The 27078-nt window shown below is 35.3% G+C and overlaps 2 protein-coding genes across 5 annotated transcripts; one reads left to right on the plus strand and one right to left on the minus strand.

Moving 5' to 3' along the window:
- Window positions 1-17889, minus strand: LOC123556509 (alpha-N-acetylgalactosaminidase-like). 3 transcript variants are annotated; one of them, XM_045347276.2, is made up of 9 exons: window positions 17784-17889; window positions 12494-12645; window positions 11731-11905; window positions 11301-11475; window positions 9493-9575; window positions 7838-7999; window positions 7197-7394; window positions 4326-4427; window positions 1-2155 (listed from the first exon to the last, which is right to left on the minus strand). In XM_045347276.2, the coding sequence occupies exons 1-9, from the start codon at window positions 17796-17798 to the stop codon at window positions 1991-1993; spliced, it is 1227 nt and encodes a 408-aa protein (XP_045203211.2). In that variant the 5' UTR covers window positions 17799-17889; the 3' UTR covers window positions 1-1990. The 3 variants fall into 3 exon arrangements, with proteins under 3 accessions (XP_045203211.2, XP_045203210.2, XP_053398722.1); XM_045347275.2 differs by lacking the exon at window positions 17784-17889 and adding an exon at window positions 17449-17547; XM_053542747.1 differs by lacking the exon at window positions 17784-17889 and adding an exon at window positions 14329-14493.
- LOC123556511 (leucine-rich repeat-containing protein 51-like) lies at window positions 17841-26921 on the plus strand. Of its 2 annotated transcripts, XM_053542749.1 has the most exons (4): window positions 17912-17997; window positions 22778-22839; window positions 25363-25475; window positions 26638-26921. In XM_053542749.1, exons 3-4 carry the CDS (start codon window positions 25397-25399, stop codon window positions 26904-26906), a joined length of 348 nt encoding a protein of 115 aa, XP_053398724.1. In that variant the 5' UTR covers window positions 17912-17997; window positions 22778-22839; window positions 25363-25396; the 3' UTR covers window positions 26907-26921. The 2 variants fall into 2 exon arrangements, with proteins under 2 accessions (XP_053398723.1, XP_053398724.1); XM_053542748.1 differs by lacking the exon at window positions 22778-22839 and having other exon boundaries at window positions 17841-17997.
- Window positions 26922-27078: the final 157 nt, after the last annotated feature.

The following is a 27078-nucleotide window of genomic DNA, read 5'->3' on the forward strand; positions in this document are numbered from 1 at the left end:
TATAATATAAATTTATTTGACATCATTGCAAATTGATTACATTCAAAATGTAAGAAGAGACACTAGTTTTTAAACATTATTCAATCTAATAAATCAGTAGCATTTCAAATATCCGATCAAAAACTGTTTCTAGTTCCAAAGCTCTTTGTATCTGCATTTAATTTATTCATGTTCTATCACAGTCTATCCTCACATCAAAAACTCCTCACAATGTAAAATAAACATAATTCCCATTGTAGATACACCAAGTTTCAAGTTTAGAGACTATTTTGACACTGGATTATATTGTATATATTATATACAGTTGAAATAATTGCATAAAGTCTAGTATTGACAAAACAGCCATCACTAAGCTCCGATTCTAACTATATTACTTTGTTTTTCCATGATTTACTAAACTGCATAATTAAGTGTGAACAACATAATACACTAGTAAACAGAATAAAGAATTTATAATGAAATACAAATATCAGCAATATGCGAGATCTACTTCTCAAAAATAATACAAAAACAAGAGCTGTCTGTAAGACAGCCAATGCCTGACTATTCGAATTATTGTCCCAGAGGCAGGAAAATATTACCCAAAATGTTAAAATATCTATAGAGTTTCAATCCAGTATCTGCATTAGTTTTGGAGAAAGTAACTTGCATGCAAAACTTTAACCAGAAGTTTCAAGTTTAAAAGGGGGCATAATTTGACCAAAATGCAAGTCAGAGTTTTTGGACTTGATGCAATCAACTAGTTTTAAAACCCTGAAGGCACATGTGAAGATTCAATTTAATATCTGCATTTTGTTCTGCAGATAGTAACTTGCATGCAAAACTTTAACCAGAACTTTCTAAGTCCAAATTGGAGCATAATTTGCCAAAAATATATGTCAGAGTAATGGGACTTGACCCAGTGAGGTTGGTAATTGATCTAGAAAAGGAAAAAATAAGTTTTAAATCTGTACGCCTTTTCGTAATAGGTGTATGTACTTGCACGCAAAACTTTAACCAGGATTTTCTAAGTCCAAAAGGGGGCACAATTTGGCCAAAATGTAGGTCAGAGTTATGGGACTTGACCCAGAGAGGTTGGTAATTGACCTAGAAAAAGAAAAAATAAGTTTCAAAGCTATATGCCTTTAAATGATAGCCATATGTACTTGCATGCAAAACTTTAACCAAGGTGTCATGCCGACACCAACGTCAGGGTGAGTAGAATAACTAGACTATTCTTCAAATAGTTGAGCTAACAAGAATTTCTTATAATAATTATATCAAATATACTTTATACGAGATCTTTACTCTCTAAAATAAGAGCTGAAAATATGAGATTTTTGTACAAGGAGATTTTTTTAAACCTGAAAAAAGTTTTCAATAAACTTACTTATTTCTTCAGATTTTTAATCAAAAAGATGACACACAGTTTCTTTCATTGCACCACCAACTCAGTACATAATAAATCAGCTAAAGGTAATAGCACTTGTTCTTCACTTAGTAGCGATTACATACAATGGTTTTACTGAACAATAAGATATCATGTTGATAAAAATGCTGTAAAGGGCTATATCACGTTTGACAAAGTAGGAGTGAAAAAAAGCCATCACATAAATTTGATAATACACTAGTGTAATAAAGCTTTGACGTTGACATCATTTATCTATAGAAGATGTTGGTCGATTTAACTTAGTCTATAATAGGTAAAGAAAGAAGAAATTCTGATGTTTCAACAAGAAAAGCTTACATGTGATAAACAGAATATTACATTTGTGTCTTTCCACATTGAATTTATTAAACTTGTTGAATAAAATTGATAAAATGCTCGACAGAGTCTCGCATTTTATTATTTTATTCAACTCCTTTGATAAATTCAATATGAAAAGACACTCATGTAATATCCTCTATATAAAAGACATCAAATGCCTCTGAATAACATTGTATTGCATTACATGCATAATGGAATGTCTCAAAGTTGCTGTTAAAGATCAGATCTGTATCACAATAAGCTTTAACCACGAAACTCAGCCACTCCAAAGAACACTCCTGTCGGATCTACAGTGACATTAAGACTGTCGTGGGGTTTGAACTTTCCTATAAACGTACCAGAAAACACTTCTGTAATGCTGTAACCTGCAGGGGCTATGGCACCTAGCTTGCTCACCGGGTAACTCACCTGTGAAGTTCAAAATAAAGAATGACAGCCATAAAATAAAAAAGTTAGGTTCACTGTTACAGATATTATTGGATGTATCCTTGCGGGTGACTAATGTATATTATATTTTAACAAGGACAATATTTTTTGGCACAATTTACAGTAACGGTTGTCAAGGAAAACAGCAAAATTGTTTTTTTTCAAATCAGATTGCAATATTATTCCGCAAACTAACATGTAATAATTCCAGTTTTTATTTGTTACTTTTCGATTAATCTTTAAGGGTGTTTCATTTTCTTGTCATTTGAATTATATTGTTTTTTTTTGCTCTATATTTTAGAAGTTGAATGCAAACTTGAAATGTCTACAAATAAAGCCTTTTATGAACCATAATATGCATAACAATTTTGTTGCTGTTGTTGCTGCTGCTGTTATCTTTAAGGAATTTTAAATTACCCCAGTAAGCCCTCTGCCTTTTGCAGCATTATGGAATTTGAAATTACATATGCATGCCACCTGCCTTCTGCAGTATTAAGAAATGTAATTTTACCTCAGTAGGCTCTCGTCTTCTGCAGTATTAAGAAATGTTATTTTACCTCAGTAAGCTCTCGTCTTCTGCAGTATTAAGAAATGTAATTTTACCTCAGTAAGCTCTCGTCTTCTGCAGTATTAAGAAATGTTATTTTACCTCAGTAAGCTCTCGTCTTCTGCAGTATTAAGAAATGTAATTTTACATCAGTAGGCTCTCATCTTCTGCAGTATTAAGAAATGTAATTTTACCTCAGTAGGCTCTCGTCTTCTGCAGTATTAAGAAATGTTATTTTACCTCAGTAAGCTCTCGTCTTCTGCAGTATTAAGAAATGTAATTTTACATCAGTAGGCTCTCATCTTCTGCAGTATTAAGAAATGTAATTTTACCTCAGTAGGCTCTCGTCTTCTGCAGTATTAAGAAATGTTATTTTACCTCAGTAAGCTCTCGTCTTCTGCAGTATTAAGAAATGTAATTTTACATCAGTAGGCTCTCGTCTTCTGCAGAATTAAGAAATGTAATTTTACCTCAGTAGGCTCTTGTCTTCTGCAGTATTAAGAAATGTAATTTTACATCAGTAGGCTCTCCTCTTCTGCAGTATTAAGAAATGTAATTTTACATCAGTAGGCTCTCGTCTTCTGCAGTATTTACCTCAGTAGGCTCTCGTCTTCTGCAGTATTAAGAAATGTAATTTTACATCAGTAGGCTCTCGTCTTCTGCAGTATTAAGAAATGTAATTTTACCTCAGTAGGCTCTCGTCTTCTGCAGTATTAAGAAATGTAATTTTACCTCAGTCGGCTCTCGTCTTCTGCAGTATTAAGAAATGTAATTTTACATCAGTAGGCTCTCGTCTTCAGCAGTAATAAGAAATGAAATTTTACCTAAGTCGGCTCTCGTCTTCTGCAGTATTAAGAAATGTAATTTTACATCAGCAGGCTCTCCTCTTCTGCAGTATTAAGAAATGTAATTTTACATCAGTAGGCTCTCGTCTTCTGCAGTATTTACCTCAGTAGGCTCTCGTCTTCTGCAGTATTAAGAAATGTAATTTCACATCAGTAGGCTCTCGTCTTCTGCAGTATTAAGAAATGTAATTTTACCTCAGTAGGCTCTCGTCTTCTGCAGTATTAAGAAATGTAATTTTACCTTAGTAGGCTCTCGTCTTCTGCAGTATTAAGAAATGTAATTTTACCTCAGTAGGCTCTCGTCTTCTGCAGTATTAAGAAATGTAATTTTACCTCAGTCGGCTCTCGTCTTCTGCAGTGTTAAGAAATGTAATTTTACCTCAGTAGGCTCTCGTCTTCTGCAGTGTTAAGAAATGTAATTTTACCTCAGTAGGCTCTCGTCTTCTGCAGTATTAAGAAATGTAATTTTACCTCAGTAGGCTCTCGTCTTCTGCAGTATTAAGAAATGCTCTCGTCTTCTGCAGTATTAAGAAATGTAATTTTACCTCAGTCGGCTCTCGTCTTCTGCAGTATTAAGAAATGTAATTTTACCTCAGTCGGCTCTCGTCTTCTGCAGTATTAAGAAATGTAATTTAACTTCAGTAGGCTCTCGTCTTCTGCAGTATAAAGGAATGCAAGATTACCTCAGTAAGCCTTCTACTTTCTGCAGCTTTAAGGAATGAAAAGCTACCCTCTGCCTTATAATGAAAAGTAAAATTACCTCAGTAGGCCCTCCACCTTCTTCTGTATTGAGGAATGCAAAAGCTATGGATTTGCCTTTAGGTGATATAGGCTTGGTCCACACTTCAATATTTTTCCCAATCTGTAATTATAGAAAAATCACACTGCTTTGAATAAATTACAGTCACATATGTTATATTAAAAGCAAGAAGATTTTCAAAAAACTGACTGATTCACTTGAGTGTTTGTTTTAAATCTTGCGTCAATGTCACTGGCAGGTTTTGGGATTGTGAGCTAAACAGCCCGATAAATGGTACATAAAGTTCAAGTTCAAATCTGAAAGCTGCTCAACAGAGTGCCATTTTTGGAAAATTTATTATAGTTTATGTGCTCTTCAAATTTCTCTTCACCATCTATTTAATGTATCAAACTACGCCAATTAAAATCAGCTCCAAATATCTTTAAAGATTCAATGTCAAACTTGGACTTGCAAAAAGTAGCATAACACGTGTACCTGCCCCCACCCCTCTATATAAGGGCTTTGAAAAACTGATATGAGCTTTGAAAAACTGATATGGATATTACTTTATGTTTCTTTATCAATTTTAATTCATGTTCCTCATAACTACTGGGGTATTCAATAATAAATATGCATTTTATCAAAACAAAAATCTGTATACTCAGTTGATCCTGATTTATAGCTATTGCCCAACATGTTCGTACACATACCATACCTATCCTAGATCCCAGTATATCCAGTGGATCCTATTTTAAAGCTATTGCTTTACATGTTGTTTCACATACCCCATTTAATATAGATCCCTGTCAACCTAGTGGATCCTGATCTAGAGCTATTCCCCTACATGTTTGTACACATACCATATCTATCATACATCTCCCTTTACCCAGTGGATCCTAGTTTAAAGATATTGCTTTACATGTTGATACACAAACATTTATTCTAGATCCCCATCCACCCAGTGGATCCTGATCTGATGCTATTGTCCTACATGTTTGTACATATACCATATCTATCCTAGTCCCCTGTATACCCAGTGGATCCCAATTTATAGTTATTGCCACATACCATATCAATCCCAATCCTAGACTCCTGTATACCCAGTGGGTCCTGATTTACAGCTATTGCCACATACCATACCTATCCTAGTCCCCTGTATACCCAGTGGATCACAATTTATAGTTATTGCCACATACCATATCAATCCTAGATTCTTGTATACTCAGAGTATCCTGATTGATAGCTATTGCCCAACATGTTTATACATATACCATATCTATCCTAGATCTCTGTATACCAAAAGGATCCCGGTTTACAGTTACTGCCACATACCATATCTATCCTAGTCCCCTGTATACCAAGTGGATCCCAATTTATAGTTATTGCCACATACCATATTAATCCCAATCCTAGTCCCCAGTATACTGTGTATCCTGATTTATAGCTATTGCCCAAAATGTTTATACATACACCATATCTATCCTAGATCTCTGTATACCAAAAGGATCCCAATTTATAGTTATTGCCACATACCATATCCATCCTAGATTCCTGTATACTCAGTGGATCCTGATTTATAGTTATTGCCACATACCATATCTATCCTAGTCCCCTGTATACCCAGTGGATCACAATTTATAGTTATTGCCACATACCATATCAATCCTAGATTCCTGTATACTCAGTGTATCCTGATTTATAGCTATTGCCCAACATGTTTATACACATACCATATCTATCCTAGATCTCTGTATACCAAAAGGATCCCAATTTATAGTTATTGCCACATACCATATCTATCCTAGTCCCCTGTATACTCAGTGGATCCTGATTTATAGCTATTGCCCAACATGTTCATACACATACCATATCTATCCTAGATATCTGTACACCAAAAGATCCCAATTTATAGTTACTACCACATACCATATCTATCCTAGTCCCCTGTATCCTGATTTACAGCTATTGCCACATACCATATCTATCCTAGTCCCCTGTATACCCAGCCAGGGGATCCTGATTTACAGCTATTGCCACATACCATATCTATCCTAGTCCCCTGCATAACCAGGGGATCCTGATTTACAGCTATTGCCCCATACCATATCTATCCTAGTCCCCTGCATACCCAGGGGATCCTGATTTACAGCTATTGCCCCATACCATATCTATCCTAGTCCCCTGCATACCCAGGGATCCTGATTTACAGCTATTGCCACATACCATATCTATCCTAGGCCCCTGCATACCCAGGGAATCTTGATTTACAGCTATTGCCACATACCATATCTATCCTAGTCCCCTGCATACCCAAGGGATCCTGATTTACAGCTATTGCCACATACCATATCTATCCTAGTCCCCTGTATACCCAGGGGATCCTGATTTACAGCTATTGCCACATACCATATCTATCCTAGTCCCCTGCATACCCAGGGGATCCTGATTTACAGCTATTGCCACATACCATATCTATCCTAGTCCCCTGCATACCCAGGGGATCCTGATTTACAGCTATTGCCCCATACCATATCTATCCTAGTCCCCTGCATACCCAGGGGATCCTGGTTTACAGCTATTAACCCATACCATATCTATCCTAGTCCCTTGTATACCCAGGGATCCTGATTTACAGCTATTGCCACATACCATATCTATCCTAGTCCCCTGTATACCCAGGGGATCCTGGTTTACAGCTATTGCCCCATACCATATCTATCCTAGTCCCCTGCATACCCAGGGGATCCTGATTTACAGCTATTGCCCCATACCATATCTATCCTAGTCCCCTGCATACCCAGGGATCCTGATTTACAGCTATTGCCACATACCATATCTATCCTAGTCCCCTGTATACCCAGGGGATCCTGGTTTACAGCTATTGCCACATACCATATCTATCCTAGTCCCCTGTATACCCAGGGGATCCTGGTTTACAGCTATTGCCCTCTTGTTGAGCAGTAAGGCTTTTGATGCTGGAGGCATCTTCCTCAGGTTACTTGACATGAACAATGGTGATGCCATTATTGACCATAGAGCCATCTGTGTCTTCTGTTGCTCATAACTTAAACCATAGTCTCCTATAATCAACTGTATACAAGAAATAGTTCTGTATTAATATAGCTGAAAAGTGCAATAGACAATGTTTAATACTTCCAAAGATAAAATGTGCGAAAATTTTGGATTTGAAAATATGAACAATTACTTCTCAGTTTTATAGTAAACATAAAATAAACTTTGACTGAAATAAGGGTAACATTCTTTTGTTTCCGCAGCAACATAATATTGGTGACAGAAGTCTGTTGTTAAGTACAAATTCATCTCTGATGTATTGATCAAGATTTGGAAAGTTTTTATTATGGTGACAACCCAGGTTCAAATCCCGACTCAAGCATGTCTTTTCTTCTTCTTGATTTAGCATTTTTAAAATAGTTTTGAAACAGAAACTCATGTCAATAATATAAACTTCAATTTTAAAGAACAGTTATTTTCAGCTAGTATCTAGAGTTTAGCCCCTTGACAATAATATTTACCATATCAGGATCATTAAAATTTCCAGGTCCTGCCACTTTGCTGAAGTTCCCTTTGTCCTTCCCATAATACTCTATAATACCTCTAACACTGTCCCAGGAATCTCCGATATCAGCATAATTACGCCAGATGTTACAGTACTTGGCAATTTTCACATAATTAGGCTGAAATACAGCATACACATTACTTCCTGGGATTTCTAAATAAAACAGTTTATAAAATACTATTATTTCTGTACTGACTTAAGGACGTATGCTAGAATTTGGTGCGAAAATTTTCCCAATAACAGAATTTCTTCAAACTTTGGATATTGAAGGACAATCATCTAAGAAACTAAAAAATGCAATAAAAATCATAGGTCACCGGTATCGAAAAAGAGTTATCTGCCCTTGAAAACGGCATTTCCCCAAAAAATGACGTTATCAAGGGCAGATAACTCTTTTTTGAATCCAGTGACCTCTGATTTTTATTGCATTTTTTTGTTTCTTAGATGATTGTCCTTCAATATCCAAAGTTTGAAGAAATTCTGTTATTGGGAAAATTTTCGCCCATCTCATATACAGGGAATTCTAGCGTACGCCTTTAACTAAACAAATAGCTACATTATCAACTGAACATGGTAAGACAGGTCATGACTGACAATATGTATAAAAGATGCAATTTACTTAAGATGTGATCATAGAGAAGTAAAGACCATTAATACTAAATCTATATTAACAGTCTAAAGTGACATGACTAATGTTAAAAACTCGCATTAATTTGAGGGTCTAGCCAATAACACATACTAACATGTTTGAAAATCCTCACAGCCGAACTTGACTGGGTACGAATCAGCAGTGACACCGTAACATCACAATGTAAAAGCAGTAATGATGTGAGTTTAAATTACGAGCAACTTCTGCAAATGCTTGAATTTAATAACTCTTTTCCATATGATGGATTATATATCAATAAAACAAATGTTACCATTTTTTTTTTTTTTTGGTTGGGTTTAACGTTGCACCAACATAATTTGAGTCATATGGCACAACTTTCCAGCTTTCGATGGTGAAGGGAGACCAAAGGTGCACCTCTGTGCATTATTTCATCACAGGCTGGCATCTTGGTAGAACCATCAACCTTCCGTTAGCCAGCTTGACGGCTTCCTCACATGAAGAATTCAGTACCCTGAACCCACATCTGTGAGGGGTAAGTGATTTGTCAGTGACCTTAACCACTCAGCCACGGAGGCCCTTAGCAAAAGTTTTAAACAATCAAACCCATTCTAGCAGCCACCTGTATTAAGCAGTAACTTGCCTTAAGAAACCAGTCTGCTAGCTTCCCAAATTCAAATTATTTGAGCCGCGCCATGAGAAAACCGACATAGTGCGTTTGCGACCAGCATAGATCCAGACCAGCCTGCTCATCCGCACAGTCTAGTCAGGATCCATGCTGTTTGCTTTCAATGCCTATTGCAATTAGAGAAACCGTTAGCAAACAGCATGGATCCTGACCAGACTGCACTGATGCGCAGGCTGGTCTGGATCCATGCTGGTCGCAAATGCACTATGTTGGTTTACTCATGGTGCGGCTCATTTGTTCTTATCTGAACTTAAGCAACCATATTGTACTTCTGCCTTGTTTGGCTGCTTTATACAGGTTTGACTGTAATACTTACATTTGATATGTAAGCAGGCCAGCTGCAGGAATACAGCATAGGACGTCCAGTCCGGTTCAAGAAGAATTCCATGATTGGATAGCCTATAGAACATTGAAACAAAATGTAAGATTATGCCAAGTAAAGAAATCAGTCACATCTTTTTAATTCAACAAGATTATAATGAACATTTGTATAATTCAGGTACTAATAGATTTTAATTTCCTTTATTAAGATTTCCTAATAGATTTTTTTAATTATAAAATCAAAACAGTTAAAAAAAAAATAACTCTAACACTCAGGTAATGTTCTAATCATTCAATATTTATTATTTTATAAATTTCTTCAGACTTAAATAGGAATATAATATAAAAATTCTATTTACATCGAAAACTACAAAAGCTTATTTCAATTCTAATTCCTCCCCAAACTAAACATGTACCTTGTAGACGTTACTATACTTATTTACATTTTTTTTCAGACTTATAGTAGAAAACATTATTATAACAATCTTTTTAAGTTTTAGAATGACAAGTATTCAGACCTGGGTATGATAAAGCAGGAAAGTAGTCTATTAAATTACATCTAAGTTGCTTTTCAAATGTATTGTGTGGATAATAAAAAATCCGTGCAGGCTGATCATGGTCTGCACTGTTCGCTATTCAGTCAGTAAATTTTCAGTGAACACCTCTTTGAATAATAAATGGTATGAATGATGGACCATTCCATTTTAGAAATTTAGCAGGGTAAGTGTTAAAAAACTGGAAGTAATTCCACCTAATAATGGCTTACATACAAAAGCTTTAGCAAAATTTGTTGATAATACGACAAACTTTTGTAAGCTTAAGTCAAATATAGGAAACCTGGCACAGAATGGTCATTTCATACTGCTGAGACATATGAACAGTTTGACAGCAATCTGTACCACAGTTCTTGAGAAACCTAATTAGATGTAAAACTTTCACCAAAATTAATAAGTCAGAAAGGGGAATTAAATTTGCCAAAATGCACCCCAGAGATATGAAACTTGCTTTTTGACCAAATATGTGTAAGTGCTTACATACAAAGCTTTCATGACATATTTTAACAAGAGCATCGCAATGCGGAGCAATATACGCCCGAAGGTATGACCTATGACCCCTAAGTATGATCTTGACCTTGAAGTGAGCCATCCAAAAAATGCGCTCCGCACATCGTGTCGATGTGGTGAACATTTGTGCCAAGTTTCTTTAAAATCCTTTAAGCAGTTCAAGAGCTACAAAGCAAACATGAAACAAAGTAATATGACCTTTGATCCCAGTGTGACCTTGACTATGAAGTGAGCTATCCAAAACATGCACTCTGCATGTTGTCTCCATGTGGTGAACATTTGTGTAAAGTTTCTTTGAGATCCTTCAAGGGGTTCAAGAGTTATAGAGTGGACACAAAATTGCTAACGGACGGACAGACGGACACTGGTGTCATAACATAATATGCCCCCTTTGGGCGTACAAAAAAGGGTCATAATTTTGACAAAATAATGTTAATAACAATATAATTTAAAGTTATGTAACTTGTACTGCGAGATCAACTAATGATGCCAAAGATATAACAGAAGTTAGAAATCATTGGACAAGTAGATTCTTAAAACCTGCTTAAATGCAAAACTTATGAGACATGGATGCAAATTACAAAGGTTCCACAATTCCAAAAATTTCTAACAGATCAGCTAATAAATCTTTAACTTTTACAGCTGGCATGTTATTTAATCAAACTCAGGAATGGAAAATATACCTTTACTGATGACTACATATAATCATTTTATGAAACATATAGTTGTAAAAAAATACCATAATCATAATCTCCTTTATTTGTGTAGCAACCATCTAGTTTGAGCATGTCTACGCCCCATGCTGCAAATGTCTCAGCATCTTTCTGCAGGTAGAACTTGCTACCTGGGTAACCTCCACATGTTTTTGTGCCAAAGTCTTCATAAATTCCCATTTTCAGTCCTTTTGAATGTATCTGTAAAGTATTTACATCATGCTGACAGTAATATTAGTCTCAATAACTAATCCATTAAATACTAGACACTAGTGACTGGTCTTAGTATACTTTTTGAAAAAGCTACAAATGCACTTAAAAAGTTTCATACAAAAAAGTATTTATACAGACGAGTGTATTACCACTGCTTCTTCTGTTTATAAAATCATTATAAAGTCATTTAAAAGCTTCTTCTTAAAAGTTATGTCTTGAATGAAAATGTAGTCAAATTCTCACATGATCTGCTAGATATTTTATCCCATGTGGGAACCTTTTTGGGTCTGGTACCAGGGAACCCTTTTTGTCCCTCTGTTTTGTCATCCAGCAATCATCTATATTGACATATTGGTACCCAGCATCCTTGTAGCCTTCTGATACCATCAGATCAGCCATGGTCATGTACAGTTTTTCACTGAAAAAGATAAATGTGACATAAAAACAATGGAAAGCAACAATGGAGGCAATATATTTCAGGTTTGTTCCGTTACCCACTATGTGTTCATCAATCAATCATTTAATTGCAATTTTACTTTGCCATGATTAGGAACAAAGGTTACTTGCTAGTAGGCTTATACATGTAAACTGATTTTGTAAAACATACATGAAAAAAGAAAAGCCTTATTGTAAATAAAAATTCAGAAAATTATGAAGCGCCATGAAATCAGTTTATATATGAATATATAATCTCTTTTCAAATGAATAAACTCATTTTATTATTGTGAAAAGAGCCAACAATACAACTTCAACAGCATTGAAGTTAACAAAAACATTCATTTACACAGCATTTATAATTATCATGGACACTTGCCAGCATACTTTCCACATACTTGTCAGCATACTTTCCACACACTTGTCAGCATAGCATACTTTCCACACACTTGTCAGCATAATTTCCACACATTTGTCAGCATTTTTTCCACACACTTGACAGTGTTGAGAATCTATTTTTAAGACACTTACTTTCAACAACTCAATTAAAAATGACTGGTACAGAAATTACCTGATACAATTGTCTGGATCAGCATCGCAATCAATGTTACATCTGTATCGTTCCCATGACAACCAACCCATAGGGGGAGTCCGTGCCAAACCATTGTTCAGACAGATCACTTGATGTACTGTAGTCACTAACAGAAGCAGACTAAACCAAACCTGTCAATACAGTTTGTAAATCTGTCAGATTTTAAATTTATTTTGAAGCAACAACTTCTGTTTCCTAAAAGACTTTTTTCACAAGAAATCAATGATATCAAATTATTTTAACAGTAATTATAAGACTACTTAACAGTAAGTCTGTCAAGATGACGTACATGTATTACTACAAGCACACTTTTCTAGAAAACCTCTGTTCAAGTACTCTATGACAGGTTTTATATTCCTCAAGGCAAGTTATTATGAATCAGATTATTCAGAGAGTGTTTAAACTTTAAAAAAAAATTACAACAATAAGGTATTCACATGTGTGACTTTATTTCTGACCTAATTTTTTCCAACATAAGAGTTCCTTATTGTTACCATGCTTTCCATATATGTTGTTACCTACCGGCTTCTTTGTTCCGATGAGGTCTATAAAGACCGCTTATGAGGTTTATAAGAATTTCCAGACATGTTCTATTTCTACTATCTGCACAAAAATCTTAAGTGCCTGTAATGGGAATCGAACCCAAGTCGCTCTGATGCTAGTCCAATGCTCTAACCACTGAGCAAAATTGTCAACACACTTACGCACTAGTCAGAGATTAAATTTAAAGTTATGCGTAAGCAACAGAAACAATGCAGTAGAATCATGAGAAGTCCGTGCATGACATTTTAGGTGAACGCGTGATTGACTCCGTAAATATAGAATACATTGTTTCAAAAAAGTATCTTTTAACTGAAAAAAATCTGACCAGTTTTATGTATCTTGAAAATTGATCTAAACATTACTTTACTGTAAAGTTTTAACATTCAATTCTAAGCAGGTCTTGACATTTGTCTAAAAGTTAATATGGGCATATTCTTCCGCAAGAGTGGAAAATGCTTCATGAAACAGGACATTTTATTTTACTAAGAATATATTGACAAAGATATAATTGCAAAAAAATACAAACTACACAAATTTCCTCCAAGTTAATTAATAGTCTGCTAATGAAAATTGTGACGATTTTCTGTACAATTAACATGGAACACAAGTAATGAAGTTGTATTTTTAAAAATAACCCAGTTAAACCACAAATCCCTCACAGGTTTATAAACACAATGCATACCTATTCCTCGAACAATAACTATTACATATCTTAATAGGTATACAATATATTTTGGTGATAATTTTTGAAAATATTATAAATATATCACAGTACTTTTTTAAGAATAATTACTGCTTTCTTTTTGTCACACATGACTTTATGGCTGCATGCATTATTACATTACTTTTGGATCAACCCTGTATTTGGGTACAGCAAGTTTCAAAGGCTGCTCCATTGATTTAGAAAGTCTGAAGGACTGCTGAGGGTTATAACAAAATCAAATAGGTGTATTTGTGTCTACGCCAACCTGCAGGCCAAGGGCCGCAGGCCAGTGACTATATAGCAGAGAAAAGCTGAGATACTCTGAGAATGCTGAGAGCACATGAAGGTATGACACAGTCTTTTAAATTTTTCACAGCCATAACTGAGTTGGTGATATGTCCCCAAATGTTTTGGGGAATTTGCCAGGAAAAATTACGTGTATCCTACAACAACAAACATGGACTGAACACAGGCATCCTTACAGGTATGTCAAATGGACATAGGCATCCCTACAGGTATGACAAATGGACATAGGCATCCCTACAGGTATGTCAAATGGACTGAACACAGGCATCCCTACAGGTATGTCAAATGGACTGAACTCAGGCATACCTACAGGTATGACAAATGGACTGAACTCAGGCATCCCTACAGGTATGACAAATGGACTGAACACAGGCATCCCTACAGGTATGACAAATGGACTGAACTCAGGCATCCCTACAGGTATGACAAATGGACATAGGCATCCCTACAGGTATGTCAAATGGACTGAACACAGGCATCCCTACAGGTATGACAAATGGACATATGCATCCCTACAGATATGTCAAATGGTCTGAACACAGGCATCCCTACAGGTATGACAAATGGACATAGGCATCCCTACAGGTATGTCAAATGGACTGAACACAGGCATCCCTACAGGTATGTCAAATGGACTGAACACAGGCATCCCTACAGGTATGACAAATGGACATAGGCATCCCTACAGGTATGTCAAATGGACTAAACACAGGCATCCCCACAGGTATGACAAATGGACTGAACACAGGCATCCCTACAGGTATGTCATATGGACTGAACTCAGGCATCCCTACAGGTATGACAAATGGACATAGGCATCCCTACAGGTATGTCAAATGGACTGAACACAGGCATCCCTACAGGTGTGTCAAATGGACATAGGCATCCCTACAGGTATGACAAATGGACTGAACACAGGCATCCCTACAGGTATGACAAATGGACTGAACAAAGGCATCCCTACAGGTATGACAAATGGACTGAACACAGGCATCCCTACAGGTATGACAAATGGACTGAACAAAGGCATCCCTACAGGTATGACAAATGGACTGAACACAGGCATCCCTACAGATATGACAAATGGACTGAACACAGGCATCCCTACAGGTATGTCAAATGGACTGAATACAGGCATCCCTACAGGTATGACAAATGGACTGAACACATAAATGGACTAAAACCCTTATTCAGTCATGGAATGGCACAGTATGTAAATGTACCTCCTGCTCTAGGGGGGTTTCATAACACAGATGCAGCATAAAGTTAAGTGCATGCTTGGCTAAATGTATTCTCAAGCTTAAGATTGCTTTTGTTCCTTTATTTTTGTCTTTTAGTTTTGCCGCTTTATATATATTTTTTTCAAGCACTGAGTTTCATTTTGCCTTTGTAGTCTGCTTACTGCTATTGTGTCTATTGTAGATGTGTGTTGTGTGATTTTTGTCTTCCTGAATTTGCTGTAGCTTAATGTTTGTTTTGTATGTAATTGAGACTTACTTGTGTTTGTTTTTCAAATGTTGTATTTCTGCTTTAGTTCATGTTGTATTCATTTTGTGTTTATTTAATTACATCCCTTTAACTGAACTAAAATAACATGTCTGTGTACCTATCAACTTTAATGTGAAGTACCTTGTTGCTTGCAACCCTGCCTGTGTATTGGAAAATGTAATGATAGAGCTTATATATCATGTCTGTATGCAAATTCTTAATTAAACAAAGTTAATTTTTAACCATAATTACTTAGTCTTACTTAGTTACTTAGTCGTTGAGGCCGGAACATCCTCTTCTGGATGCTAAGCTACTTAGCTTCTTAGGCCCTTTTGGCAATTGTTTTACCATATTGGCATACTATTAAGTTTTCACTTTTTGTTGTTTTATCTCTTATTTTAGTAATTCACTCACTTTTATTCTTTTTCAGTCAATTATTCACAATACATTTATTTACACAACACAGTTAAAATTTAAAATTATTCACTCTGATGGATAATTAGTTTCTTATAGCTTTCCTGATTTGTAGAGCACTTATCTGTCACTTGTATCATGATAAAACACCTATCACTTCACATTTAATTTTAGTAAGGGTTGTAACATTTGGCATGAAACTTATAATCACCTGTCCAGTGTCTATTTAACCTAGCCTTAAATGTATTTAGAGTTTGTGCTTCAATGACACTATTGGGAAGCGAGTTACAACTGTCCACAACACGATGCGTAAAAGCATTTCTTCTAATAATTACTCACGCTCTAGGTTAAATAGTTTCTGATTGTGGCCTCTTGTATTTGTTTCTTCCCTGACAGTTAACATGTTAGTGGCTGTTATGTCAAGTTTGTGCATAAGTTTGTAAACCTCAATAACGTCTGCCCTAGATCTCTTGCTTGCAACCCTGCCTGTCTATTGGAAAATCTAATGTTAGAGCTTATATATCGTGTCTGTATGCAAATTCTTAATTAAACAAAGTTAATTTTTAACCATAATACAAATCTATATTCATATGTTATTTAATCATGTTCATTTTAATGATTATTGATTGACCCTATGAAAAAGATGCTAATCAGGTCACTTTCAAATCTGATTTGAGTGATATTCTGATTTTTTAAGATATTTCTTAAGGATTACTACCCGTAATAGGCCTCGATTTCACCAAAAGCGTAAATACAATTTGATAATGTAAGCTTTGAAAATGTCAAACGATAGAAATAAGGTGCATATTGGCAAGTTATATAGTGACGGAAGTTCTCAAAACTTTCCTTCTGATTACCTCCCCTGATAATTTTTGTTTTTCATGAGTTATTTCCCCTGAAAACTAGAAAATAATAATTTTCTCATTTTCCCTACGGGGAGTACTAAATTTCTTTTTGATATTTGTATCAGAATCATATAATGCAGCTTTCTACTGCAAAATTTTCTCAAAACTCAAGTTCAGATTCTCATAATCAAAGAAATTATATATTTCCCATAGGCATCAATGTTAACTTCAATAACGATTATCTCCCCCCAAAATGATAAAATTTGAAAAATCTCTCGGTGAAACGTTTTTAATTTTGAATGTCTTTAAAGTGACCAAATTTCATTTAAATATTACCATCCAGTTACAAGATATGAAATATGGCTATTACACCATGTTATCCTTAACTACGGCACCTTTGCCCCATATTTTTGGTCAACTTGTAACTAATTTCATCTTTTTAAGCAGTTTTAAACCAAATTTGGTAGGATTAGCATGTTTCTCATAGATTTTATGTTGTAAATTATCCTTCTTACTTGTAGCTTATTTACTTTTGTTAACATACACTTGTTATATAGTCGGTTAAAAAAGCTCTTCAGAGCTTATGTTATTTGTAAATGTCTTGCCGACTCAAAATAAAACTTATCTTATCTTACAGGCATCCCTACAGGCATGTCAAATGGACTGAACACAGGCATCCCTACAGGTATGACAAATGGACTGAACACTTCTATACTCATTTCCTACAGTAAAATAAAATTGGAATAAATTACGGTTACCGGACGGCTAGACACTTCCTAAAATATAAAGGCCCGATGAAGACACAAGTTGAACTTCCTGATACCTAAATTTTCGTACAATTTTGTAGTACAATTTGCACGTCAGTGCCTTTGAGTAGTGAGCCTTTTCGAAATACCCATGTTTGGATTTTTTATGCAGTTGTGTATTTTGCGTTATGGGTGCTAAGCTCATTACAAAATAACAGGATTACCAGTGCCTCCGCCATTTTCTTGTCATGTGACCGGTACGGTACCGCAGAATTAATTATCCGTCTATCATAAGAAGTTGTTTACATACGGGCATTTTCAACCGTTACCCCAGTAACAAAATGGCGGCATAAATAATTTTTAAAAACTGTTCCTGTATTTTGAAAGAAAACTTTGGCAGTGTAATAACAACGACTTAACAAAAATGTCCGGAACAAGGTAAGCATTGAAGAGAGCAAAATTATAACGTTTGAGGATTTATCTATTTTCTGTTTTTGCCAATATTTCTGATGAAACGGGTTTTCGCGTGTATTTTTGAATTGTTTTATGAATAATTTGTTTATGAGCTTCAGCACTTCATCATGTGACATTTTTAGCCTGCCTATTCTGTTGTTTCTATGATAAAAAGGAATAAAACTCCGGTTTCAGGACGCTAAACTTTGAAGCCAAAATGACCTAAATGCACACCTGTAGCGCATAGGGGTCCGGCACATGAGTGGATTAAGATTAATGGCTTATATTTGAGTCCTAGAGCCATAATTATGTAAAAATTATACTAATATAACTACTTCATAGACAAGGGTTTTTACCCCGCAGAAGTTATGTTTTCAACTACTTTCTTTACATGGTCAGGAAAAAAATATTATCAGCTATTTTCCCATTCAAACATTGCATTCAGTTATTCAAATGAATCAACTTTTAAAATTACCTCAACATATTTTCAGCGTCGGTATCAAAGGAGTACATCACATAAAGGTTTTGGGGTGGGGTATAGTAACCCCTATATATAGACAAGGGCTCCAGCTGTCAAAATGGCAATTTTGGTATATGGTCATTATCAACTTCTGTAAAAGTCTCATTTGTTACATAAATCGTTGAATCATGAGCCCTGACTGGCTCGAATGTCTCTCTGGTAGTCGGTCACATCGGTATTTCTTCACGATATAATTTTCACTTAGGTAGTACTCCACTAAATTAACGTGAGGCGGTATTGTTCATGAGACGCTTTGTGATACTTATGAAGATGCAGAGCGTGTCGTTCAATAAATGTTGCCATTCAGTGTAAGGGTCATCTTTCTTTCTTTGGAGTAGTAGTTCTGCATTGAACGAATATACTCCAGAGTATCTAGCAAATTCTAGTCTTAATCTCTCCCTCACTTCTTCATGTAGCATACAGTATTCAAGATAATGCTTGACTGTTTCAGCACCATGCTGACATGCGCACAAAGGCGATTCTGCTAACCCGATCCTATGCATATACCCATTTAGAATGCAGTATCCGGTTCTCAATTGATGGATGACACGCTGGCATTGTACTTTGATGCTGGTAATTGTGGGGACCTTAAGTTTAAGCCCAACATCAGGCATGTATTGGTGAAGATGTCTTCCGGTGTCTGTTAGTTGCCATCTGTTCTGCCATTTCATCTCACATGAATTCTTTGCTGCTTTCTTTATGTCTTGCAAGGTAGTTGGGATATTAGACTCGCCCATTGTCTCAGCTTCACTTGCAGCTTCCTTTGCAAGACGGTCAGCTATTTCATTATCAAGGATGTTTGCATGACCAGGTGTCCAGGAGATGTCTGTTTTGGTGCCTACTGAGTCCAGATCTTTCATCAGTTTTTTAGTTTCTCTCACAGTTGTTGTGTAAGTGTCAGCTTTCCAACCTAACTGTAGAATTCCTACAGCAGATTGGCTGTCTGAAAATATCTTTATGTGGTTTATGTGTCTTCTTTCTGATTCTTCTTTGCAGTGTTGCAATGTTATTTTTATAGGTACAATTTCACCAAGCAGGATACTTGCTGAGCTTGACACTGGTTTCTTCAGTTCTGTATGTGTGTCATCAAGTGGCATAAATATGCATGCCCCGGCTCCACATGGTCCTGGATTGCCCTGGCAAGAACCGTCAGTGAATGCTAGTAAGGTGTGGATGTCGCAGTCATGTATCTGGTTTCTGATTATTTCTTTTGATTCTTGTATTTGGCGTGCAGATCTATTTTTGGATGAACCTAGGGTGCTCCAATATTCTGGTGGTCGCCGTGTTGGTTGCATGTACTCTAGGTAGGTTAGCTGATGTTCAAGATTGTGGTAGTTTGTACTTGTGTTGTTTTCCATGTCGTTTATCTGGATGAACATCTTTCCTAAGGGAGATAAGTACCTTTCTGGTGTCTCTTAATTTTGTTGCCAATTTCTAGCCAATGAATAAAAATACCATAAAAATTCCAGCAGATACGCCCTCACACTGCTTTATATAAATATCCATAAAAAACATTCTCATTTCTTGCTGTCATAAACCGTTTTTGCACAGTGAGCTGCGAAACTCGTACTATTTCATCAAAAATGTGTAGTCCAACAAGATCGCATTCACCAGACGATCATAGAAAATCACCTGTAAAACTCATGTACGACAGTCGAACAAAAGGAACTGAAATTCAATGATGTTCCTTACAAAACGATCAAAATGTATCTCACAAACCTCGGTATTAAACCACAAGTCTTTAAGTCCTGCAATGCTTTGCTGTTTTCATAACCGAAAATTTATTCTCGCCGGCTCCACCATTGCGTCACATATGAGTAACGTGGGCTAGATGCTATATCAACTTATCTGATTGGCGAGTACAATACAATTACAATAACAATAAGTTTGAATTTGAGTCGGCAAGAAGGCAACATTACAAAACATAAGCTCTGAAGAGCTTTTGAACTGACTGTACAACAAATTAAAACAAGTTTAACAAGAAGTTATAAAAGAGCTACAAAAGAGAAATATTAAGCACACAAATTTAAATAGAACTAGTTGAGCATGTGTAATAATGCAAGTGTTAAAATCTGTGTTGAAGCTGCTGATCTAGACACTGCTGTCTAAAAACTGCCATAAGAGAGGAAAAATAAGATCTGCAGTACAAAAAAAAAACAACACAAAAGTGTATGCTTAAGAAATGGTGATAAAAACTGTATCCCCCCAAATCAGATTTGGAAAGAACTGATCAGCAACTTCCTCACAGTAGCAAATGACAAACAACATGAAAGAAGGCATGTCACATATACAGACAGTGTGTAATACAGTAATAAGCACAGAAGCATACAAGCAAGCAGATAGCACATACTAAGCAATCAGCCAAACAAGGTAAGCAGAGGCGATAGCATATTATTAAACTACAAAAAACACGGCAAACTCAAGACATAATAATAGGCAAAAACAAAAGGAAAAGCAAAATAAAACATCAAAACAAGCTAATCAAAGCAACTCAGGAAGCAAAGTAGGAAAAGCTGGTCTGCGGGACCCACCAGCAGAAAGCTCCAGGCATAACAGTATTACACACTCAGGGGTTCCACTAGACCTGAAAACCCAGGAGTCCCAGGACCCTTGGGCCCAAATTTTGAAGGGTCCTTTTCCAAAATACAGGAGTCCTGTCCAAACACGTTCATATAATTGACTATATTTTTTTTATTTAGTAATACATAGATCTTTACCTAAGAAAACAATAAACCCAAGATCATGTTACAGCATAATAAAAATGTCAGTTTCAGGTCATATAGTCTCATATTGTAAACTAATATTTATCAAAATTCATGTTATTTTGATTAGGTTTTTCTTCTATATTTCATTTAATTTTTAATAACAGAACAGTGCTATAACACTCTATAAAAATGTATCCAAAATGTACTATCCGGATACTGGTACACTTTAGGAATGTCAGCGGAAAGTAGTTTTTGCTTAGTTTACTTGGCCAACTAAGCTAAATCAGAGATAGTTCCTCAAATAATGATGCTATTTATCATTAAAAACTGCATTGAAAGTCATTTTTTTTTTCAGGAATTTTGGAAATATGCATATGACATCGGGTGTAATTAGACTCGTGAACGGACATTCTAAATTTATTTTTGCTTTCAAAATTCATCAAAATTTGTGAAGTTTCTTGTTGAAATTACGGTATGATCACTAAACAATGGTCTAATTTAAAGTTGGCATGAAAAAATGTTGCAGGGCACTTTTCACATGCTCGGTAATCAGCTGCTTACGATAATTTAATAATTGGCGCCTTTTTTGACAGTACATAGGATCAATACTCTTTATCAATTAATTTCAACACTTCATTGATTCTTCTTACCTATGTGCACTCACCGTGACGTAACTTGCTGATAAAAAAATCAGCGAGGCATGTCTACAGGAGAAAGGGCGGGATTTAGCAGAAGATCAAAGGCAGGAGGGCATGACCGCGAGTGTTTATTTTGGAATACACGTGTCTATCGTGGAAATAGTTTTACTGAAGGAAATGAATGATAAGAGAAAGGATTATCAAAGGAAAATGCCTCCGGGTCCCGAAGGACGCACAGGCAAGTATCATGCCGGGTCCTTTGAGCGTCTTTTGAAAATCTCCCGGGTCTGGACCCGGGGTCCCGGGTCAAATGGAACCCCTGACACTGTCTGTATATGTGACATGCTTTCTTCCATGTTGTTTGTCATTTGCTACTGTGAGGAAGTTGCTGATCAGACTGAAGGCCATACTGAAAATAAGTTTACGTTTCATTTTCATGTTATGTACACTTTGTATGTTACCTTCATTAAATAAAGATTTTATTATTATTATTATTGTTATTTACATGCAACACATTTACAACTGTTGCTGTCCCAGAACCGGAGTTGGGTTTTTGAACCGATTAAAATCTGTTAGCTTCCTGAAGCTTTCTGGTAGCGAGTTCCACAGAACTGGTGCTGCATAACGGAACGAATTCTTACCATATGTCGTTGTCTTAACTTGAGGGACCTGTAGAATATTGGAATACCTGAAGTTATACTTTGAATCTTTTTTCACTACTAAATCTGACAGAACTGTAGGGGCCATATTATTTAAAATTTTAAAAGTTTCAATAGCTATTGTTCTAGTCCTTAAGTGTAATGATGGTAACTTAGCCTTAAGTAGTAGGTTTTCATACGAACTATCATAATCATCATAAAAAAATCTCGGAGCACGTTCTTGGATTTTTTCAATTTTTTTAGTATTACTGACTGAACAAAAATGCCAAGACAAGGGACAAAAATTAAAGTTTGAGAGCAAAAAGGTATGGAATATTGTTAATCTGTTAAGCTTACTTAAATTTTTACCAATACGTTTTAAAATATTTATTTGTTGAACAGCCTTTTTACAAATTATATTATTTATATGAGAGTCAAAGTTTAAACCATTTAAAGTCAATGTCAACACCCAGTAATTTCACAATATCTTTGCATTCAATAGTGGAACTGCCGATTTTAAAAACAGGAGCTTTATCATGTGTTTTTTTACCTACAGCAATTGCCTGGAATTTATCTGGGTTAGCCTGCATACAGTTAAATCTAAACCAGTCAATTAAAGTATCACTTTTTGTTTGTAAAGTTGTGAGGAGCTCATCATAGTTTGGTGTGTGAAATGAGAGAGTGTTGTCATCAGCATAATTATAGAGGGTACTATTGTTTATAAAGTAGAAAAAATCATTTATAAAAATATTAAAAAGTAAAGGCCCAAGAATGGAACCTTGAGGCACCCCCTTATCTATTTCAGCCCAGGTACTTACAATGTTACCAATTTTCATCTGTTGTTCCTTATATGAAAGATAACTACCGGTAGACATTAAGTTTATAGACTTATCAGTTAGACCATATATTTTGAGTTTATTAAGGAGAATGTTATGGGGCAGACGGTCGAATGCTTTTGACAGGTCCATCAGAATGGCAGCAACATATTCATTTGAGTCAAGAGCCGTTTTCCAATCCTCAAGAAGTTTCAATAGAGTCGTTTGGCAACCAGAACCTTTTCTGAAAGTACATAGAAATTTGTCAAAAATAGAGTCAAAATAATTGCTAAGTTGTACTGACAGAACTTTTTCAAAAAATTTTGAGGGCACAGGCAAAATGCTAACTGGTCTATAGTTAGACTTTAGTAATGGATCATTCTTTTTGAAAACTGGCATAATCTGAGCTTGCTTCAATCTGTCTGGAAAAATGCCCGAGTTTATTGTATTATTCAAAAGATGTGTAAAGTGAGGTACAAGAGCTGGTTTGCCTAATCTTAATATCTTAACAGAGATTTTATCTACACCAGTTGCTTTTTTAATATTAAATTTATCAATTATTTTGGATACAGTATTTTGATCAGTAGGTGAGAAGTCAAAATTTTCTTGTTTGAATTCTTTTTTAGCAGTTTCATTCAAGCTAGGGTGGTTACTTTTATCAAAGGTGTAGTCCTTGCCTATATCTTTTGCCACATTCACAAAAAAATCATTGAAAATTTCTGCTACTTCATCATTTTTTGAAATAATGTTATTGTTTTCATTTAAAATTATCTTATTCTTACTTCTGCATGCTTTTTTTAGACATATATGGTTTTATAGTTTGCCAAAAATCAGTTGATTTGCATCCACCTAAACACCTTTCCATAAAGTAGTTATTTAAAGACTTCTTGTTAAGTTTATTTACAAGATTTCTTTTTTGTTTATAATCTTCCCAATTTTTAGAGCTTTTATATTTTAGATATTTATGATATGACATTTTCTTATTGTAGATTGCTTTCCTTTATACCTTATTCATATATGGCAATTGGTCCTTTTTTCTGTATGTATATTTAACTGGAATATGCTCATCTATGATCCTACCAACTTCTGATTCAAAAGAGTTATAGATATCATTAATATCACTGCTATTGTGAGACAAGCTTTCATGTACATTTAAGTTTCCTAAATCAGAGTTAAAATCTATAGGGTTAAAATTCTTAAAACTTTTAAAAGCACATTTTTGTTTTTGTTATGGTTGGTGTTATGTTATTTATTACTGTACAGTACTTATCATATTATGACAGTCACTTATACCTGTTGTAAAATTCAAAGTTTTAACACATAATGTATTAGAATTTGTCAAAAATACATCCAGAAGAGATGGCTTACAATTTTTCATAAAACAGGTGGCTTCCTTAATAATATTTGTCAGACTAAAAAGTTCACAAAAATCTAGGAGAGGTTTTCCTTTTCTATCAGAGAGCAAGTCAAAATTTAGATCACCAATTACTGCATAGTTGTCAAATAAAGCTAAACATTTATCTAAAGATTTACAGAGATTTTCAATAAAACAGTCATCATTTAAACTAGGTGGCCTGTAGGCACACATAAAACACCATTTACTTTTGTTAAGGGTTACCTCATAAACTAGGTTTTCAATGTTTTTACATCCAAGATCTTTTCTTTTTCTTGATGGTATGTCTGATCTTACAAAGGAGGCTAGTCCTCCACCATGAATATCCCTGTCCCATCTGCCAAGTTTATAGCCGGAAATATTAAAAGCAGAATCAAGGTATGATGCATCTATTTTAGTTTCGGAGAGTAATTTTATCAGCTAATAATTTGCGAGAACCAGTTGATATAGCCAATCAAATGAGCATGTACAGCATCTAACCCACGTGACTTAATTTGACATGAAATAAACTATGCAACTTAATTTTAATTTGAATTATATATAGCTGTGCGGAATGGATAGAATTAAATTAATTTAATAACTAATTTAATCCAGTTTCATGTTTCATAATCTTTACATGCAGTCACTTTACTATATTGTAGTGTTGTACCCTACCAGACAAAGCGCAGACCAGAAATGAAACCAGCAATAGACACTTACAATGAGATCATTCCTCCTTTAGATTATTCTTTTTGTGGTGTAGAGCAGATAGCAGGTTGGTAAAACAATTGCCGTATATCTTGTATGTTTTATTTAGGCACATATTCCCTACTTAAAACGCAGTTTTCTATGCAATATTCTGTCAAATATCAGTGTTGTGCAACACATTAACTGAAAATTACAAACCCATTTACCTCATAAAAGCCATCTTTGGAGGCATGTGTGTAACAGGTCTTACCAAATTGATGTTTCAGCACTGATACCGGTAATTTTACCATTAATTTCCAGTAAGTAAATGATTTTCCAAAGTAATATAATTGTTAAAGGCTGGTTAATAATAGTAGGTAATAGTATACTTACTTTCATCATATTCTATAGCAAGTCTGCTGAAACATTTTCATTCAATCTACTCGAATAGTCTGATACCGTCCGCAACTATTGAACTTCATATTTTACCCCAAAGGAGAACCATTTATAGAGAACATGTAATTTGTAATTTGATAGTTTAAGTTATTTTGTTTTTCATGTATTTACCAGAAAACTATTTATGTTACTGAAATTCAAAGTGCTTATGTATTTTTGTTTTAACCTTTAGCATGCTAGATAAACTGCCGTCTGCTGGGAATGTCGTCTGCTTAAATTGTAAAGTTCATTCAATTTGCTCCAAAATTGGAAGAAATATTGTCAGAGTAGCAAACAGCTTGGAACCTGATCAGACGCCGATTTAATAGGCGTCTGATCTGGTTCCAAGCTGTTTGCAAAGGCTGTTAAATTCGCCTGCAGCAGGCTAAGGATTAAAAGTGTTTTCTCAGCTAGTAATCGGACCTGTAAGTCACTGCTTGATTATAACAAAAAGTGACCTATCTAAGTAACTCTACATTTGAGAAAAAAATTAAATTACTTATGGTATATGAAATGTTACTTGTTTAAGTAGCTACCCAGACTGATAGGTATTCCAAGACAAGTGCTGAAAATCATGTTTCTCAAAAGGAATTCTGTGTTTTGGATGCATTGGATAATTTTTCTGCTTCAAACTTTCTCCTGCTAAATGCACTACTTGAGGAAATATGTTGAAAGCATTAAAGGTTGACAGTTGTGTTAATTAAATGTTCAGCGAAGTAGAGAGCAGAAACTAATGCAGTTCTCTGAAATCTTCTTTGAGATTTTTGAAAAGTTCATATCTGTGTATGTTACCTGTTCAAATATTTGTATTTTAGATATGAATGACGAGGAACCTCGGCCTCCAATATCTCCACGAGGCAAAGGCAAACAGCGTGTGCAACAGGAGGGAAGCAAGTCGGATGGAAGATGTCTGAAATTTAACAACAATAGTATCACAAATCTTGAATGTCTTATAGATTTTGCTCAGCTTAAGTTCACTGACTGGACTGAAATTGCATGGATTGATCTTTCACACAATGAACTTACTAAAATAGGACCAGTAAGTATAACCATTCTAGGTGGAAGTTTTAGAATGAACAAGTGACCGAGTATTGCAGTGGCAATACCCTTACAGAAGAAAAAGGCCTGCTGTGTACTCTTGCTGTGTACATACAGCGTATATGATGCGTACATGATGTGTACTGAAATCAAGGGCTTTAAACAGTACGCAGGATATACACCGCACATACACCGATAGTACGTTTGTAGTACACTTT

This window comes from Mercenaria mercenaria, chromosome 5, assembly GCF_021730395.1.
Source record: "Mercenaria mercenaria strain notata chromosome 5, MADL_Memer_1, whole genome shotgun sequence".
Taxonomy (NCBI): Eukaryota; Metazoa; Mollusca; class Bivalvia; order Venerida; family Veneridae; genus Mercenaria; species Mercenaria mercenaria.

What these genes read in the sequence shown, in the direction of transcription:
- LOC123556509 (XM_053542747.1), bottom strand. Translation starts at nt 14,478, where the DNA reads ATGCCTGAGTTCAGTCCATTTGTCATACCTGTAGGGATGCCTGTGTTC. An exon ending in GATCCAGACAATTGTATCAG is followed by an intron (nt 11,906 to 12,493) that starts GTAATTTCTGTA and finishes TATCTTTTTCAG; the next exon opens with TGAAAAACTGTACATGACCA. An exon ending in AGGGGACTAGGATAGATATG is followed by an intron (nt 4,428 to 7,196) that starts GTATGTGGCAAT and finishes CTATAATTACAG; the next exon opens with ATTGGGAAAAATATTGAAGT.
- LOC123556511 (XM_053542748.1), top strand. An exon ending in TGGTGTAGAGCAGATAGCAG is followed by an intron (nt 25,476 to 26,637) that starts GTTGGTAAAACA and finishes TTTGTATTTTAG; the next exon opens with ATATGAATGACGAGGAACCT.